Below are 17,926 nucleotides of genomic sequence, written 5' to 3'. Positions count from 1 at the left end.
TTAAGCTTGTCAAGATCCATTAGTCCATTGCTGAAAATATACTGCAGGAAAAAAGAGGAAAAATATGAGCTTGATTTATATTAAATAGAGAAAGGCCAAAATTTTGTTTAAATAGAAAAAGACAAGAAACCGCACCTAAAAAAAAAGAAAAAAAAGGGAGGCATGAGTGGTAGTGTAGAAGGGAGCAGCCACTTGAGCTTCACCAGCAACTTTTACTTGAAAATCGAGAGTACTGCAAATCCTTCAATCAGTAATTGAATATGAAATAGACATCCTTGTATCAAGACAAAAATGGAAAAGTAAAATAGCCAAATTTGATTTAAAAAGCTAAAAATTAACATCAATATTGGAACTGATACTTACGAAAAAAAGTCACCATTGGAGTGCACAACAATTTTCCTACAAAATTGGAAGTTTTCACGATCTTAAATAGCGCTTAAATGGAAAAGGAAAAGATGAACAAAGAGGGCGAGGGAAAAATGAAATGGAATGGAAGAAAAAGAAAACAAAAAGAAGAAGATAAAGGTACTACAGCAAGCTTCATAGGCAGCTTGATTACGTGCACCAACAAAACAGGAGAAGAGAAGACTCAATTTTCTAATGTCTAACAGCAAAAGTATAATAAAAAAAAAAAACAGCAAAAGTAAAAAGCTATTGTAATATGACTATGTTAGACATGAGTTGAAAATATATAGTACATTCAATAAGTATTTTGAGGGAGGAAAATGTAATTAAACAACACAAAATGAGCTGGCTATAGAAATGAACATCACATCTCATTAATGCTTCTTGTTAACGCTGCAAACACCCAATGTTCCACTAACATTCGGCTAAGGCTTGCAATAAGCAACAAAGAACAACCAAAAGGTTAGAAGGACAAAAATGCCCCTGAAGTGAGCAGATGAAATGCAATGAACAGTATCCCTCCAAATGTCTTCTTATATATTTTGGCTGACCAATTCTAATAGCTCCAAGAAAAAGAACAGCCAAAAGGCTAGAAGAACAAAAAGCTAAAATGACAAAAATGCCCCGAGGAGAGCAGATGAAATGCAATGAACAATAACCCAAAACGTCTTCTTATATATTATAAAGATGTGAGTATATATGTATCATGCTAAATGATGAAAGAGCACATTTAAAATAACAAATAATGACATATTCTTTCATACGCTGACAATATATACATTATCAGCACTGAATGAATGACAACTGTATAAAATTTGAATTTGAAATTTAATTTTTGTACATGTGTCAAAATTTCAATGGTGTAAAAGTATATACTGTTAGTGTATAAAAAATAAACGCATCTTTTAATGCCAAACTCTCTACTCAAGCTTTATATATGGAGAGGCTAGTGTAGGGTTGCACACGAGCTGAGCCGCTTGCGAGCAGATCGAGTCAAAATTCAACTTGAGTTCGGTCAATATCGAGCTCGAATTGATCAAATTGAACTCGATCTCGAATTCGAGTTCAAAAATACTTAACTCATTAGTTTGCAAGTCGATTTGATTATATATATATATATATTATTTTAATAGTGAAATTACTTATATATTTCTAATATTTTATTATTTGTTAAAAATATTATTTTATTTATTTTTTATAAAATTAAGTAAATATTTTTTAGTTTTTTGAGTTAAGCTCGAGTTTTACATTAAGAGCTCATAAAGTTCGAACTCAAGTTCAATCTTGATAAAATTAAGTTGACACTTAATTCAATTAGGTCAAAATTTAACTCGACTCAATTCATTTACAGACCTAGGTTAGTGGAAGAGACACGCTCTATGGGGCATGCAAATTGAAAATAAAATTTTTTCTCAATAAAAGGGTTGCATTGGAACAAAAGTAGAAGTTATTGGAAGTTTGATTTGCCAAAAAAAAGGAAGCCGGTGGATTTTTTTTTTGAAGGAAGTTATTGGAATTTAAAATAAAAGAAATTATTGTAAGTTGTTAAAATCGAGTAAGTATCATTACTTTGTTTGTGGTGGTTATATGTATAAATTCTTACTTATTTGGGGGTAAAATTGAAAAAAAAATATTAATGATAAAAAATTTTAACATTAAAAGCAATGCTTACGGTTTTTACATTCAAAGATAGAAAGATGTATAATTTGTATGGATTCACATTTTTTTTTCCAAAACTGTTTTTGTTTTTGGAGTCTAGGAATAACAACTCCAAAAACACAGACAATCTCAAATATAACTTATAAAAATAAATAAAAAATAACAAAAATTTACCAAATCATAAAATATTTTCTTTTTCCATCCATTATCACCATCCACCACTACCAGCACGTCTGCCCTCCTCCCTCCTTTTTCTCAACCTCTACCACTACCAGTACCATCGCCCATTCCCTCTTCCCCCTCATCTCTCCTATCTCTTCCTTCTTCTCGTTCTTCCTCCTTCATCTTTCTTTTCCCTTCCCCTCTTTTTCCCTTTCTCTTCCTCATTTCCCTTTTTCACCTAAAATTTTAAATTCTAAAAATAATCTAAAATACATTCTATAAAATACCCTAATAACACTCCAAAAAACACCTAATCATCTACAGTAAAATCAGAAATATTCTAACTATTAAAAAAATATCCACACCATTTTTACTAAATTAAAATTGCATAATCATCAATTCATGCCTATATTTCATATTTTTATCTTCTTCTAAACTGCAAATTTCAACAAAATGCTTCCCAAATATTTGTTTATAAAACTTTGTCAAGGAAACTTTTGAATTCCATGTTTATTAATTTCTTAGATAACTTTTGCTTCCTTGAGGTCAAAGATTTTAAGGTTAAAATTATACAATTTAGAAAGATAGTAAGGTTATCAGAGTGTCAATAATGTGTTTCGCAAAAAACAAAAGAAACCTTTAGTTTTATCTTCAATCCATACATTATACAAGTAAAGTTCAAAAAAATGTTGAAATTATAGTGAAATTATATGAAATTTAAAAATATCCACACCTTTAGTTAAATTAAAAAAATATCCACACCATTTTTACTAAATTAAAATTGCATAATCATCAATTCATGCCTATATTTCACATTTTTATCATCTTCTAAAATACAAATTTCAACAAAAATGCTTCCCAAATATTTGTTTATAAAACTTTGTCAAGGAAACTTTTGAATTCCATGTTTATTAATTTCTTAGATATCTTTTGCTTCCTTGAGGTCAAAGATTTTAAGGTTAATATTATACAATTTAGAAAGATAGTAAGGTTATCAGATTGTCAATAATGTGTTTCGCAAAAAACAAAAGAAACCTTTAGTTTTATCTTCAATCCATACATTATACAAGTAAAGTTCAGAAAATGTTGAAATTATAGTGAAATTATATGAAATTTAAAAATATCCACACCTTTAGTTATATTAAAAAAATATCCACACAATTTTCACTAAATTAAAATTGCATAATCATCAATTCATGCCTATATTTCATATTTTTATCATCTTCTAAAATACAAATTTCAACAAAATGCTTCCCAAATATTTGTTTATAAAACTTTGTCAAGGAAACTTTTGAATTCCATGTTTATTAATTTCTTAGATAACTTTTGTTTCCTTGAGGTCAAACATTTTATGGTTAATATTATACAATTTAGAAAGATAGTAAGGTTATCAGAGTGTCAATAATGTGTTTCGTAAAAAATAAAAGAAACCTTTAGTTTTATCTTCAATCCATACATTATACAAGTAAAGTTCAGAAAAATGTTGAAATTATAGTGAAATTATATGAAATTTAAAAATATCCACACCTTTAGTTATATTAAAAAAATATCCACACCATTTTTACTAAATTAAAATTGCATAATCATCAATTCATGCCTATATTTCATATTTTTATCATCTTCTAAAATACAAATTTCAACAAAATGCTTCCCAAATATTTGTTTATAAAACTTTGTCAAGGAAACTTTTGAATTCCATGTTTATTAATTTCTTAGATATCTTTTGTTTCCTTGAGGTCAAAGATTTTAAGGTTAATATTATACAATTTAGAAAGATAGTAAGGTTATCAGAGTGTCAATAATGTGTTTCACAAAAAACAAAAGAAACCTTTAGTTTTATCTTCAATCCGTACATTATATAAGTAAAGTTCAGAAAAATGTTGAAATTATATTGAAATTATATGAAATTTAAGTTAAAGAACTCTATAAGATGGTTTGTTTCTAGTTTAAAGTATATTGATTCTAAGTTTTGTAACCTAAATTCTAACTTTATAACTGCTTTATGTATCATTGAAATAAAATTACAAATTATTAAGTTCAAAAGGAAAAATAAAAGTGAAACTAAGCCAAAAAAATATATTCCAAGGTGATTGGGAAATATATACCATAAACCTTTGTTCAGCAAACAATATTATATATGCGAAATAAACATATAATTAGAAAATGTGTCAAGAATATTAATAAAATTCTCAAAAAAATTGATAAAAATAAAAAAAATATATAGACAAAAATCAAGATTTATAGATTCCTTGATTTTTTTTAATGAAAACTCGCGATCCAAACAATGTAGCATCACGTTAAAGAAGTGATTTACCCCGAACCCAGAACGTATATACATCCTAATTCTAAAATAACTGGGATTTGTTACTCCAACAACTCTCTGAATCTATTTACCCACCAACTTTTCCTTCGTAATTGTGAAACTAAAGCCAGTTCTTCATAGTCTTTGGATTAGAAAAAGGAAGGGGAAATAGCAGTAAGGAACGAAATTCTAATGAGTGAAGCGGTTGGGAGGGTACGAGGATGATTACTAGTCGTAGAAGAAAAAGGAGAGAGGGCAATGATGTTGAGAATGAGACTCAGTAAGCAGAGGAGGAAATCTAATGATTATGGAAAGAAAAAGGGGAGAAATATAGATGACGAGAAAAATGCAGTTTTGATATCCAAATTTTGATACATGAGCAGTTTTAATGCCCAAACTTTGGACAAAAACAATTCTGATATCCAAACTTTCAATATTTGAGCACATTTAGTAACCTTAGTGATTTTTTTTTTCAAATTGCTACTTGAAAGAATCGTGTGATAGTCATATGTTCGGCAAATATTGTGTAAAAAATCTCACAAAAACGTAAAATATCTTTCTGACACTAAGGTGAAGATGAAATGCAGCAAAAGAAGGAGAAAGGGAATAAGATGAGCAGAGTTAGGCAAGTGACTAAAGTTTTTAAAATATTTTTCTTGGTACTTGGTGTCAAAAGGATATTTTACATTTTTTGACATTTTTTAATGCAATAATGGTCGGACACGCAACTATCATATGACTCTTTCTGAAAGCATTTTGTAAAAAAATCGTTAAAGGTACTAAATGTGCTCATATATTGAAAGTTTTGGGTACCGAATTTGTTTTGTCCAAAATTTGGGGATTAAAACTATTCATGTGCCAAATTTTGGGTACTAAAACTACATTTTTCTCTATAGATGATGGTGGGAAGAAGAACGAGGCAAGAGAACAATTAGAGGCGGAGAAGTTGGGAAGAAGCAGTGGAGTCTACATTTTGCCATCCTTGATGGCGAGAATGATGATGGAACTAGTGGAAGATCAGAGTAGCTTAGAGTACTAGAGAATGATGGAACGAGCTGTTTGTTGAGAATCTGATTCGTGGGAAAGGGTTGTTTTCCCGTTCAATTATCAAAGTGTCGGATGGCATCCCTTGGCATTTATGATGTTTATGCTGCATTAGTTGTAGTTGTTAATATGAAATTTCCTAGAATTGAGGGGGAGTTGTTGAAAATGATCATATTACAACTCCAAAGAGCTTATAAGCACAATGACAAGTTATTATTGGTTCGTCTGCCCAATTTATTTTTTATGGTTTTACATTTTTTGATTCGTTATTTTGTCAAATTTAGCTGAGATTTTTTTTCTATTGTTTGTTTTGGTTAGTGTTTTTGTTTACAGCCTCAATTATTGGCAGCAGTAAAGTTTATAGCCTTTTATTAATAGATTTTTCTTAGATTTTTAGACTCCTCTTATTAATAGAACATTAGCTGATTAAATGAGTATTTTTTTGAATTGCAAGTACACTCGATAAATTAATAAATACCTTCTTAAATTAATAGAATTTATATGGTTCCAAGGTTTTTAATTTATAAAAGGTTTTACTGTATTATGTGAAATAACATAAGGCTATCATATCAAATAAAAACTATAATAAAGCACCAACAATCACCAAATTGCTTAAAGCTTTCAATTGCTCAATTGATTTTTTTTCTTTTTTTGGTCATTTTGCTCATCAAACTTATGAAAGTGTGATATTTTGACCTCTCCTTTAGTTTCCACAATTAATTTAGATATGTGGAAGAGTATGTGACATGCACACTTCATCTTTTAGGACAGTTTTGAAGTGATAAAAAAAATATCTTTACAAGTTTAGAGGGTAAAATGATACACAGAAAGTTAGCATTAAGAAAGGTTAGTGGACAATATTGAAATAAGGAAAAGAGTTTACTTAACTAACTACTACAAAAATATAAAGTTAGGGTTCATGAATATGTGATATCTCAAAGTGCCTTACATACTCGCATTTTTTTCTTCTAGCTACCGCACATGCATGAAGGAAGTAAGAGACCTGTAAACGAGAGGTCTCCGATTCGAAAATCTCTCACTTATATTAAAATAAAAAATAGAAGAAAGTTTGAGCTAAAATTCCATCACCTTCGAACTAAGAAAAGTAAATTAAGATAAAAAAATACACAATCTCAATAAATTGAAAGGTTGATGTAAAACTAATTTTCATTCAATTTTCTTTTCAAAAAGTTAAACTTGATGTTTAAATTGTAATTTTCTAGAAAAAAAATTTGAAATATTTTCTCAACACATTCTGTAATTATCTTTTTAAATCAACCATGTCTCAAATCGGTACATTATACTTTTCTGTAAAAACTCTTTAAAAAAATTATTACAATTCAAATGAGCACAATTACATGCACTTGGATGCTCTTACATATTACAACAACTGTTTTTCTCTATTTTTTAAGGGTCCGTTTGATAAAACTAAAGTCTGAAAACTGAAATTTGAAATTTGAATCTATTAAGTTATTGAATTGTTAAGTACAAATCTAGTACATTTGAGTGTATATGATATTAAGTAATAAGTGAATAAATTAATACTTTTTCGGAGCAAGTTTTACTTAGAAAATTCAGTGTCATTTAATTAATTATCTTAAAAATTCAGATATAAATTCATTAAGTTATCAAACAAGGCCTTCAACCCAAACATCTCATTCACGCTCCTCTCCCCGTCACAGCAACAAAATTTTTTTTTGGTTCTAGTAAATCAGCAACGAACCCAGGGCTAATTTCGTCAAAATGCCCAGCAGAAGTACTGGGACCTGCTTTTATAAGCTAACCCTCCAAGTTCTAGGTTTTTCGTCCTCTCTTTTTCTCACACACTCACACACCTCACCCGCACGCACTCCATCACTCTCTTCCTCTAATCTTCACAAATTTTTTCTTAATTATCTTTCCTCTTTTTTGTGTCTTCGGGTGGAGGAGCAGCTTCATCAGCTGCGCCATCTCTTTAAGGTATTCCGGTTACCGTAATAAAATTATCGATTCGCACGGTTATGCACAGCTATTCACTTAAACGTTACTATGTTGAATTTGAGGATGAACTTTTTTTTTATTTAATTTTTAAATTTTTTATCAATATTTTTTGTGTATTTATGTGTTGTGATTGACTCTGACTAGCATTTTGTTGTTGATTTGATTTACTGATTTGGGTAGAAGAATATCTAAAAGATTAATAAATTCGTGATAGGGTTTAGGGTTTCAGGTTTCTGATTCGTGTATCTCTAGGCAATTGCTTGTTTGGGAGTTTGGACCTACCTTTTTATGTTATATCTGTTGTTGTGGTCGTGTTTTAGCTGACACATAGTTGTGCATGCGATGTTTTATTTGGGATTTTTTTTTGCCTTTTTTTACTTTCTAATTCTGTCCTTTTAGTTGACGGAAATTGTAAAGGGTCATGTTTGTAATAGTTCGATCTGGTATTTTGCGGCAGTGAAGTGCATTTTAGGGCTAATGTGCTTGAACGGTTAATTAAAGTTAGTTTTTTGTTAAGGGTGTATCGGTGATTAGTTGTAGAGTATATCAAGTTATGGTGTTTTAGCTATGCATTTATAGTTACGTGCTGAAGATATATCCTTTTGTCTTTATGAAAAGGGATGAAGTTCGGTCGTGGATGTTTTATGTACTCTTGGCGATGAAGTCTTGCTTGATTACTTGTTAAATGGAGAAAGCTACGTCTGTCAGACTATTGCAAGCAATGTCATTGAAAATACAAATTAATACCCTTGTCAAGAATGCCCTTTTTCTGATTATTTTAATTGCATGACCTGATCTTAGCTTCATCTGCTGGTTATGTTGTACCCTGTAGTTTTTGGTCATTTGTGATTATGTACAATTCAGTCTCCTCTCTATAATTTGTCTTTTTATTGTTTGGCTGCCACATCAAAATATGCTTTATGTTGTGCCTGCTCTATATGATTCCTGATGTTAATTTGAAGAATAATTCTTCCTAAGGTGCTGTTTCTTGTGGTATGCTGTATAAAGTTAGTGCTTTGTTAATGTGCTTGTCAGGTTACTAATTCATTTAGTTGCTTTTGTGGTTACTGGTTAGGGACCTGTCCAGCCTTTCTTGTGATGCTAACTTGAGCTTGTGACATCAGAAATTCTGCTAAGATGAGTAAGCAAAAGCCTTTGGTGTTTTTGGACGTGTCTATTGATGGTGACCCTTTTGAGAGAATGATATTCGAGGTACTTTATTCTTTCTAGCTCACTAGTATGTAAAGAAAAAACTTTTGATCATTATTTGTTTTGTTGCCTCTTCTATACAACGATTCTTCCGTAGGAAAATCTTCCTAGTCCCCTTCTTATTTTCCCTCATTCTTACTAATAAAGTACCTGGAGCTGATTGGTTTTTGCCTTCATGCAGCTTTTCACTGATGTTGCTCCAAAGACTGCTGAAAATTTTCGTGCACTTTGTACAGGTGGTTTTTCGATTTTGCATTTGGAACTGCACACGTCATGGTTAATTTCTTATTTCTTTTTTGTGGAAAAAATAGTTAAGAGAATTCTCTGTAAGTTATTTTCGAATATTTGAGCATGTCTGCTGCTTGCAAGGGATCTTGAGAAATGTGTCTGAGTATCTGAGAGTAAGTCATACTGCAATCAATTTCACCTTTTGAATTACCAAGAAATGTTTTCATTCTATTTTCTGATTTAGTAATTACTTTTACCTCGAAAATGGTAATAAGAACACATGGATGAAATGCATTCTCAAATGACTTAGCTTGTACTAACTAGTCTCTGCAAATTGCAATAGAAAAAGCCCTTAGCCTTTTTTTTATTGCTGAATTTCAGGATGATTTAGTTAAACTCCCTTTCCTCATGTTTGTTTGAAATATTAGCCAAGATGATTTTTCGTACTGATTATAGTCAGATTTTAACTCTTGTATAGTTGTTTGCCTTTGTAAGTGCATATGGCAATTGCAATAAACTTTCGAGCCATTGAAAATCATTGTATAGGAAAGGTCCATCTGCCGATTTTGTTGCTCATAATGGAGAAACTGTTGGTTGTTCCTGATGCAGGATTTTCCTCATCTTAATGAAAGTTTTATCCCATACTTACAGAATCTGGTACGGCTTATTAATTTTTTCAGGGGAGGAAGGCGAAAGTTCAAGAGCTAAGAGACCCCTCCATTACAAAGGGACTTTCTTCCATAGGATTATTAAAGGATCCTGGGCTAAGGTATGTCCCCTGATTTTTGCCTGAATTGACATGTTCTGATTGAGTTAAAATGTGATCTAAGCTGCCTGTGTTTAGATTCTATGGTTTAGAAAGGCTTAGAGGTGGTCTGTCTTTTAGCCAGTTATCTGTGTTTATGCTGTAGGGTACAGGGCTGATGGTCACGACTGCTTTTCTTGTGAATTAGTTTTGAGGTTGTACTTAGTTGTCCATCTTTGAAATTTCTGAACTTCAGCATGTGGAGCCTGCTTTTAGAATCATGTCTTCTTGATGAAAGGAGACTAACTGATTATTATTTTTTTGCAGGCTGGTGATTTGCTTAGACGAGATGGTATGCATTTGTTGACTTTTATTGAAACTTAAGTACTCTTTTGTCTCTCTTCAGTTGTGCTTTCTCCCCAGTTTTTTTTTTTTTTTTGGGGGGGGGGGGTTGTTGGGGTGGGCGGGCCAGTCTTACATGAATAGTTTTCTTAATTCAAAATGGATCAGTGCTTGATCCAATCAATTGGTACTTCCTTTGCTTATTCTGAAATATGTGAGGGTGGTCATCATTTGTGCCTCAAGAGAGAATCCCATGTTCTTAACTTGATAGTCCATTTATTGCTCTCTTCTCACTCATTTCTATTTGTACTATACAGTAGAACTTGACATTTTGTCCAATTTGCTCATTTTTCTATAGGATACTCTCTGCTGAATTTCTATAACTATGAGTTTTAAATGGCAAACTGCTTGCTTTTTTGGCAGTTTGATAAGAGTTAATGCGGGAGGATCGTGATAGTGGTAGAATGTTTTTTAGGTTCTGAGAGTGTGGGTACTTGTTGTCAAACAGATGCTGGTAGACTTAATGTATAATAGTATCTTTGTGGACAATTGTTTCTCTGGGGAAATTACATTTTTGGTATAGTGTAGTAGGTTATGTTTTGAAGATAGCGGTGCTAAGGCAAAAAGTGAATCGTTTTTCATTTATTGAAGGTTAGAGGTAAATGGTATGGTGATTTAGCTTATGCTAGATCCATGATGCATTTCCTTCTAACTCATGTAGTTGTTAACATGCACCCTGATATTAGGACAGAGAGGTACGCTAGATATCAATTTTCCTACACTGGTGACTGAGGTTTGCCTTTTTAATTCTAAAGATTTAGTGAATGAAAGTGTGATATTGCTTTAAAGTAAATGAAGTATGAAGAATCTGCAAATTTGGTTGCATCATTGAGCCCATGTTTATGGAACTGTAAATCTATGGGAAAGTGTAAAAAATCATGAATGCTGAAGATTTAGCAAATTGATAATGAAGCACCCTTAGGTGGTAAGCCTTAGTAATTTACAACTTCTCTCTACCAAGCTGTACTTCCTGTTTATGCCTACTACAGTTGACAACTTTTTATGGCTGAAGGTCCCATGTCCTTATGCTCTTGCACTATCTTAACATTATTGTTTCCTGTATTCTTTGAATTGAACTTCACTTCCTACTTTACAGGTAATTATGGAGAAAGTATATATGGTGACAAATTTCCAGGTGAGAATTTCCTCCCTTGACTGCCACCCATTTTCGTACAATTTGGGGTGTCTTGAGTACTATTATAGAAAAAGTATGGTGTATGGTAACCCCTTAAGCAGCATTTCATACATTCTTTTTGCCCAAATCATTTGTGTGTTGAAAGCAAATGGTTTTCCTTTTGCATTGCCTGTGAAGGTGGGGCCTGACTTTGATGTTATTCTCGGTGCATTGGGAGCTTCAATCAAATGATATTGGACAATTGTTTTCTCTCTTACAATGGTAGGGAATACAAATGTTATGCCTGCGTGTATATATGATTGCCAGTGATCCTTGTGAAATAATTTTCTTCATCTTTCTCATGAATGTTTTGGCTCTACTGGAACATATGCACCAGGAATAGCAGGGGTGCTGTTCCATCTTAATCCAGGCAACTTTTTATTTTTTAGATTAGCCTTGTAACTATTGGCTAATATTCTGTTCACAGGGTTGCTTTCACTAGTAGATCCGCTGACGTCTTCATTTTTCTTTACATTACAACCTGAAAACTTATTAGTTGAATTACTACCAGAGGTCTTCCCTCCTGCTACTAGAAAGAGTAGTATTCTTGCTAAAGAGTGGGGGGGATCTTTGTAGCTTGCATCAGTGTGTTATAGTGAAGTTCTACACAGTAACCATTATTATTTGTTTCAGATGAGCCTCCTAAGCTAAAACATGACGGGCCTGGTCTTCTATCAATGGCGATTGCTGATCGTGATGAACGCGGCTCACAGTTCATTCTAACATTTAAAGCTGATCATCATCTCGACAGGTTTGTCATCATCCTGCTGTAGTAACTTAGTGTTTTTACTAAATAGTCCCAGAGGTTCTAGAGTTGAACATTTATGCTTCCATTGTGCTTAAAAGTTGCATCTTCCTTAGCTCAAGTGTTTTTTGGCATCTTCAAAACAGGAAATGCATTGTGTTTGGGAAACTTGTGCATGGGAATGAAGTTCTGAAGAAGATTGAAAATACTGGAGATGAAGATGGCAGACCTTCTGTAACTGTGAAGATAGTCAATTGTGGTGAACTACACTGGGGTGAGATTTCAGATAGAAAAAACATAAATTTTGTTTCTTTTCAAAATTGTCCTGATCTTTTTAAGCATAACAAATCCATTTTATTTACCTAAAAAAATCTATTTATATGCTATACCAGATTATCTCAAAAGAATTTTTTTTTAAACAGTCACTGAACTCTGAAATTTTTGGGTTTATATCTTGTAACTCTTGCTTAAAGTTTTTAAGGGCTTGTGCTATGGTTTCCTTTCTGTTAATTCTCCCCTGGTCTGCATGTCCAGACAAGAGGAAGCTGCATAAACTGAAACAGGGAAAGGATGTTTCTCCTGAGGCCAACAGTCATGAACTTCGGCGCAAGGCGAAGCACAAAAAATCATCCAAGGAGAGAAGAAAAAGGAGGAGGAAACATTATAGTTCGGAATCAGATACTAGCTCAGATGATGACACTGAATCTAGTGAATCCGATAGTGATTCAGATTCTGATAGAACATCATCCACATATGATAGCTCCTCAAGTGATGACAGGCGGCGCAAGAGGAAGAGATCCAAGAGAGACAAACATAGGCGTGGAAAGAAGGATAGGCGGAGGGAAAAAAGGCGCAAGAGACGTGATAAGAAATCAAAGCGCAAATCAAGAAGGTTTTGCAACTCTGTTGCTTTCTTTTGTGTCTAACCTTTCTTAAGGCATACCTCCATAGTTACCCTTTACTGTGCTGAGTTAGGGCTTTGGTGTTAAGATTGTTGGTAGCATTTGTAATGATACGGATCTTGTTTCTTCCACCGTCATTCAGCATTTTGTTATCGTGCTAAAGTTTCTGCTTCCTTCATTTGTTCGTAGGGCATCAGATAGTCTTTCGGGGAGTGAGACTGGAAGCGAAAGTGGTTCTAAAGATAATGATGGTGAGGCTCAAGTGTTGGCCAGGAAGCCTAAAAACTTCGGTAAGATTACAACCCTGTTTCATCGTGTCTATATGAAATGGTTAACTCTGCTGGGATTCTCAGCTTGAGGTTTTGAACATATGCATATTCATGGTATCTGTCTGTATATCCAAGGCATGCTTCTCTGTTCTATCCTAGTTTTTGGTCGCTATACATGCCTAGTTACTATCTTTGCTGTTCTTCTATGCAACAAAAATCAATCTGCACTCTTCTTTAATCTCATGAGCGTCACTCTTTGGCAAAGCCTGTTCTGAACAACCTATTTCCGATGAAAATGTTTTATATATTTTTTTTGAAATCTTGTTTTATTTGGTGAAAATGCTTTATACATGTTAGCATGTAGAGGAGTGTGATCTGTAAAGCACATGACTGTTTTTGCTTGTTCAAACCAAACTAGCTTGTCATTTCAGAAGTTCCTAACACTGCTAATTCTTTTTTATGTTGCAGAAAGAAATCAATCTCCTCCAGTTGAGGAGGGTGAAGCTGCTTTAGTTCGTGAAAATAGAGGGGGGTCAACTGACATGTTTGAAGGGGAAGAGGGTGAATTTCCTAAAGAGAATGGAGAGCCTCAAAGCAATGGGATTGGAGTTGAAACTAGATCTCAGAAAAATGCAGATAAACAACCTGATTTAGTGGACGACCACCCTGACAAATCTAGGTTCACATTCCATTTCTTTCACACCTGCGTTGTTATTTACGTTACGGATTCTGCAGATCTGGTGTTTTATTGAAAGTTAATGAGCAGGAGCCGAAGCATGAGTTCTAAAAGAACAATGAGCAAGAGCATGAGCATTAGTCCTAAGAGGAGTTCAAGTGGAGGTCGGAGTGTTAGCCCCAAACGCAGTATGAGCAGGAGTCGAAGTGCTAGCATCAGCGGTCAGCGGCAATTACGAAGGAGCAGGAGTATTACCCCTGTTAGAAGTGCTAGCAGCAGGAGCCCTGCTAGAAGTGTGAGTAGAAGTCCAGTGAGGAGCAAAAGAGGAGTAAGTCGCAGTGTGAGTCCTCCAGTGAGAGCCCAGACACGGAGAAGCAGCAGTCCCTCAGCATTTCCACCTAGGAGGCCTACTCGGAGTCCACCTAGAACATCATCTAGGAGGTCTTCATACAAATCAGCAAGTAGAAGTCCAGTCAGATCTTCTCGGAGGAGTTTAAGTAGAAGCCCTTCTCAGCGTCGAAAGAGTGTGAGCAGAAGTCCTGTCCGTTTAACTCGCAGGAGTGTCAGCAGGAGCTCTGGGAGGGCCCCTTCTAAGCGAAGTCCAAGCCGGAGTTCAGGTAGGGCACCCAGCAGAAACAATCGCCGCAGCTATTCAAGAAGTCCTAGAAGTGGAATCCGTAGGGTAAGGTCACCTGTTTCTGATCGTCGCCGAAGCTCATCAAGTCCCTCTGGAGGGGAATCCCCCAAGCGTGTTAGGAGGGGGAGGGGCTTCAGTGAGCGATACTCTTATGTACGCAGATACAGGAGCCGTTCTCCAGATAGGTCACCTGTACGGTCCTACAGATATGGTGGGCGAAGTGACCGTGACAGGTAAAATGTTTAGGTTGAACATCTTACTATAAAAGCATATGAGCTTTATGCTTGGTGTTAATACACTCCTACCTCCTGTTTTTTCTATTGATAGATATCCGAGCTATAGAAGATCCCCTAGGCGCTACAGGAGTCCGCCAAGAGGAAGAACTCCTCCAAGGTCTGTAACTTAAATACTTTTTCTGAGTTTTTCTTTGGTGTTCTTGGAGCATTACAAAGTTCCAAGTTATTTTGTTGCTATGCCACACCTCTGTTGGAGATGCACATTATTCTACTTTCAAGACCATCTGAGCAAATAAATTTCTAATTTACTATGATGAAATCAATATTTTTTTTTGGGGTGGGGGATGGGAGGGGGAGTTTGGAGAGGGAGGTGGTGAATGTGTTTGGAAAATAGAATCTGTATGGGGAATGGGATGATACACATTGAGTTCGGTTTTTAATCTCTATGAAGCTTCTTTCAAGTCCAGATGTGCGTTGAAAACTTTTTACTGGAGAGAAGTATATATTAAACATAAATGGTAGGATGAATAGGTTGCTGGTTGCAGCTATATAGTTGGGAAAATGAGGACCCATACCTTGCAGGATATTAACTAAGGAACAAAACAAAAAAACTGCTCATTTGTCATTGTTAAGCAATGGTGTGAGTACAATCTGTGTTATGCTTGGGATTTAAATTGGAATGGCCTAGCTGATTACTTATCCTTTGTACTGTTTCTAATTTGGTGTCCCTATATCAGTGGGAGATGGCTTACCTGTATCAAATTGTGTAGTATTTGTTTGCATATCTCTTGATTCTGTATGTCCGAAAATTAATTTGTGAATCAGTAAAAGTTTCAGTGCCTATTTATGACAAGCTTTGCTTTGGGAAGCATCATGACACAGCATGGTGATTAACCTAATTCTTATGTTGCAGATACAGAGGAAGGAGAAGTAGGAGCCGCAGTCGCAGTGTATCTCATAGTCCAATTCGTTATCGCCGTCGCTACAGCCGCAGCCCTGTTCGCAGCCGATCACCTGTGGATAGATACCGTGGATCACCACGTGTGGAGAGGCGGCGTTCACCTTCTAGGAGTAGGAGTGTATCAGAATCGGAATCATCTCTGGCCTCACAATCTCCAAAGCGGGTTAGCAAAGAGAAGTCAAGGTCCTCCTCTGGGAGTCCCCCAGGGAGGCCAGGCCTGGTTTCATATGGTGATGGCTCTCCCGAATCAGGTCGGGATTAACATCATATCTTGGCTCTTAAGACTGCTTGGTGGAGTTCTCTCTTACAGTGGAGTTTTATGAGATCCACATCACTACAGTTGAGTTGGTGTTTGGGAATCATAGAGAACTGCTAGGTGGTGTGCTTTTTTAGGTATATGCATGAATAATAATGCGTTATTTTGCGTGTTATATTGTAGTCATTTGGGTTACAGACGTTCTTTATTTGGTAATCCCTAGGATACTTGTTCCTATTCCAGGATCACAAATTTCTGGTGGATTGGCGATGTTTACGATCTTTTTGCCAGCCTGGTAGAAGCAGAGAATTAGACTGCAATATAATTTACTACCTAAGTCGTAACGCTTATATTGTCCTTAGATGAGTTGAATCTATCATTTTATTTTGGCTTGTCTTTCGAGGTTAGACATTTTACTTTATTGTTGAATTATCTTAAACTACTAATGTGTACCAGCCTCGAGGTTCTTTGGACTGATATGTATCTATCAGCCAAGTTTGTCTAGTTATCTGCATGGCAGATATAGACTCAGAATATAATCATTTTGGTGTAGAATCCTGGGATTTACATTGGATTACGAAAATCAGCTGCGTAGGTCTCATTCCCTTGATTAATCTGTGTACCTGAATGGTTTAGATTTTACAGCACCTTAACAATATCACGTAGTCCCTTGTCTTGATTGGAAGATCGTCATTTGCCCTGCAAGTAGAAAACAGTATGTATGTTTTAGCGTAGAGCTCAAGTGTGTCTACATAAGACGGTCTGCTCAAAGTGTTTGCCTGTCTTAGTGTAGGTCTGCAGCATCGGTTAAAAGATCCCGAGTTTGTTTGGACAACAAGAATTTGGAATAAAAATTTCAGATTTTGTTTTGCTTGCATCATACACACAATTCCCAACCACCTTTTTATCTCACATACATCACATCACAAAAAGTGCTACAGTAACTGGATCAAATAAATCATCCAAATAAATTCTTATCCAAACAAACTCCTCATGTTTTTCGAGATATTCACTACGTAACATATATATATATATGTTCATCTTTAAATGGATAAAAGTCAAATCCGTGAATGAAACTTGTTGATTCCTACTTGTTAATTGACAATGCTGTTGGGCCTCAGCTGATTTTGGATTTAATATCTGCAGAACACAAACGGATGGCAAAAAACTACACACACAAAAATGTGCGCAGGTCATTTCATCTTCAACCTGTGTGATTATGGAAAGAAATATCCCAACTGCCAAAAAGATAGAACACAAATTGGCATGCGTAGTGGAGCTGGACGATGTCCAGGGCTGAAATAGCAAGGAAATTTAGCGGCCATGTTATGTACCACAACATTGGAAATATCACTACTGTCTTTAAATATGACGAGAAAATTACCATTAGCTCTTCCTCTGGAGAAGCCTGGAGTTTGCACATGCGTATCGTAATCACAAATATTTCCATCAGTGCTGGTGAATTAATTGATCAAGAATCATCAAGAAATATGTCTTCGCTTCGTATCCGCGAAGCCATTGTCGAATGTCTCGATGAAATCCGATCTGATTCAAGAGAGAATCAGCTAAAAGCTCTGCAAACTTTGGCAAGCATCACAAAAGTCAATCCTCAAAACAGGAATTTATTGGCACAAACAGATGGTGCCGTCTCTATTCTTCTTTCCCTATCCAAATCTGCCTCCCCAGCGGTTGAAACTCTGGCTCTGACCATCCTGTTCAATCTCTCCCTGAACCCTAATCTGAAGCAATCTTTGGCAGAGATGGAAAACATAATCTACCTCAACTCTGCCATCCTGGCCCCTGCTTCTGCAGAATCCAGCAAATTAGCAGCCTCATTTTTATGTAGCCTAGCAATGTTGGACAAAAACAAGGCAAAGTTTGGAGTTGCCGGCACCATTCAGGTTCTAATAAGCGCAATTTCTTCACGATCACAT

The 17,926-nt window shown here is 34.9% G+C and overlaps 1 protein-coding gene across 3 annotated transcripts; it reads left to right on the top strand.

Moving 5' to 3' along the window:
* The first annotated feature begins 7,371 nt into the window (after positions 1 to 7,371).
* On the top strand, positions 7,372 to 16,388 carry LOC113705405 (uncharacterized). 3 transcript variants are annotated; one of them, XM_027227252.2, is made up of 14 exons: positions 7,372 to 7,531; positions 8,677 to 8,764; positions 8,943 to 8,997; positions 9,670 to 9,758; positions 10,062 to 10,086; positions 11,233 to 11,271; positions 11,944 to 12,061; positions 12,202 to 12,329; positions 12,590 to 12,947; positions 13,147 to 13,247; positions 13,695 to 13,905; positions 13,993 to 14,772; positions 14,867 to 14,932; positions 15,689 to 16,388. In XM_027227252.2, exons 2-14 carry the CDS (start codon positions 8,690 to 8,692, stop codon positions 15,996 to 15,998), a joined length of 2,355 nt encoding a protein of 784 aa, XP_027083053.1. In that variant the 5' UTR covers positions 7,372 to 7,531; positions 8,677 to 8,689; the 3' UTR covers positions 15,999 to 16,388. The 3 variants fall into 3 exon arrangements, with proteins under 3 accessions (XP_027083053.1, XP_027083052.1, XP_071919625.1); XM_027227251.2 differs by having other exon boundaries at positions 7,378 to 7,531; positions 8,628 to 8,764; XM_072063524.1 differs by lacking the exons at positions 7,372 to 7,531; positions 8,677 to 8,764; positions 8,943 to 8,997 and adding an exon at positions 11,449 to 11,532 and having other exon boundaries at positions 9,694 to 9,758.
* The last annotated feature ends 1,538 nt before the right edge of the window (positions 16,389 to 17,926 follow it).

Source organism: Coffea arabica, chromosome 8c (genome assembly GCF_036785885.1).
Source record: "Coffea arabica cultivar ET-39 chromosome 8c, Coffea Arabica ET-39 HiFi, whole genome shotgun sequence".
NCBI lineage: Eukaryota > Viridiplantae > Streptophyta > Magnoliopsida > Gentianales > Rubiaceae > Coffea > Coffea arabica.
Note: the sequence above shows the minus strand (reverse complement) of the source record. Positions and strands in the feature narration are given on the sequence as shown.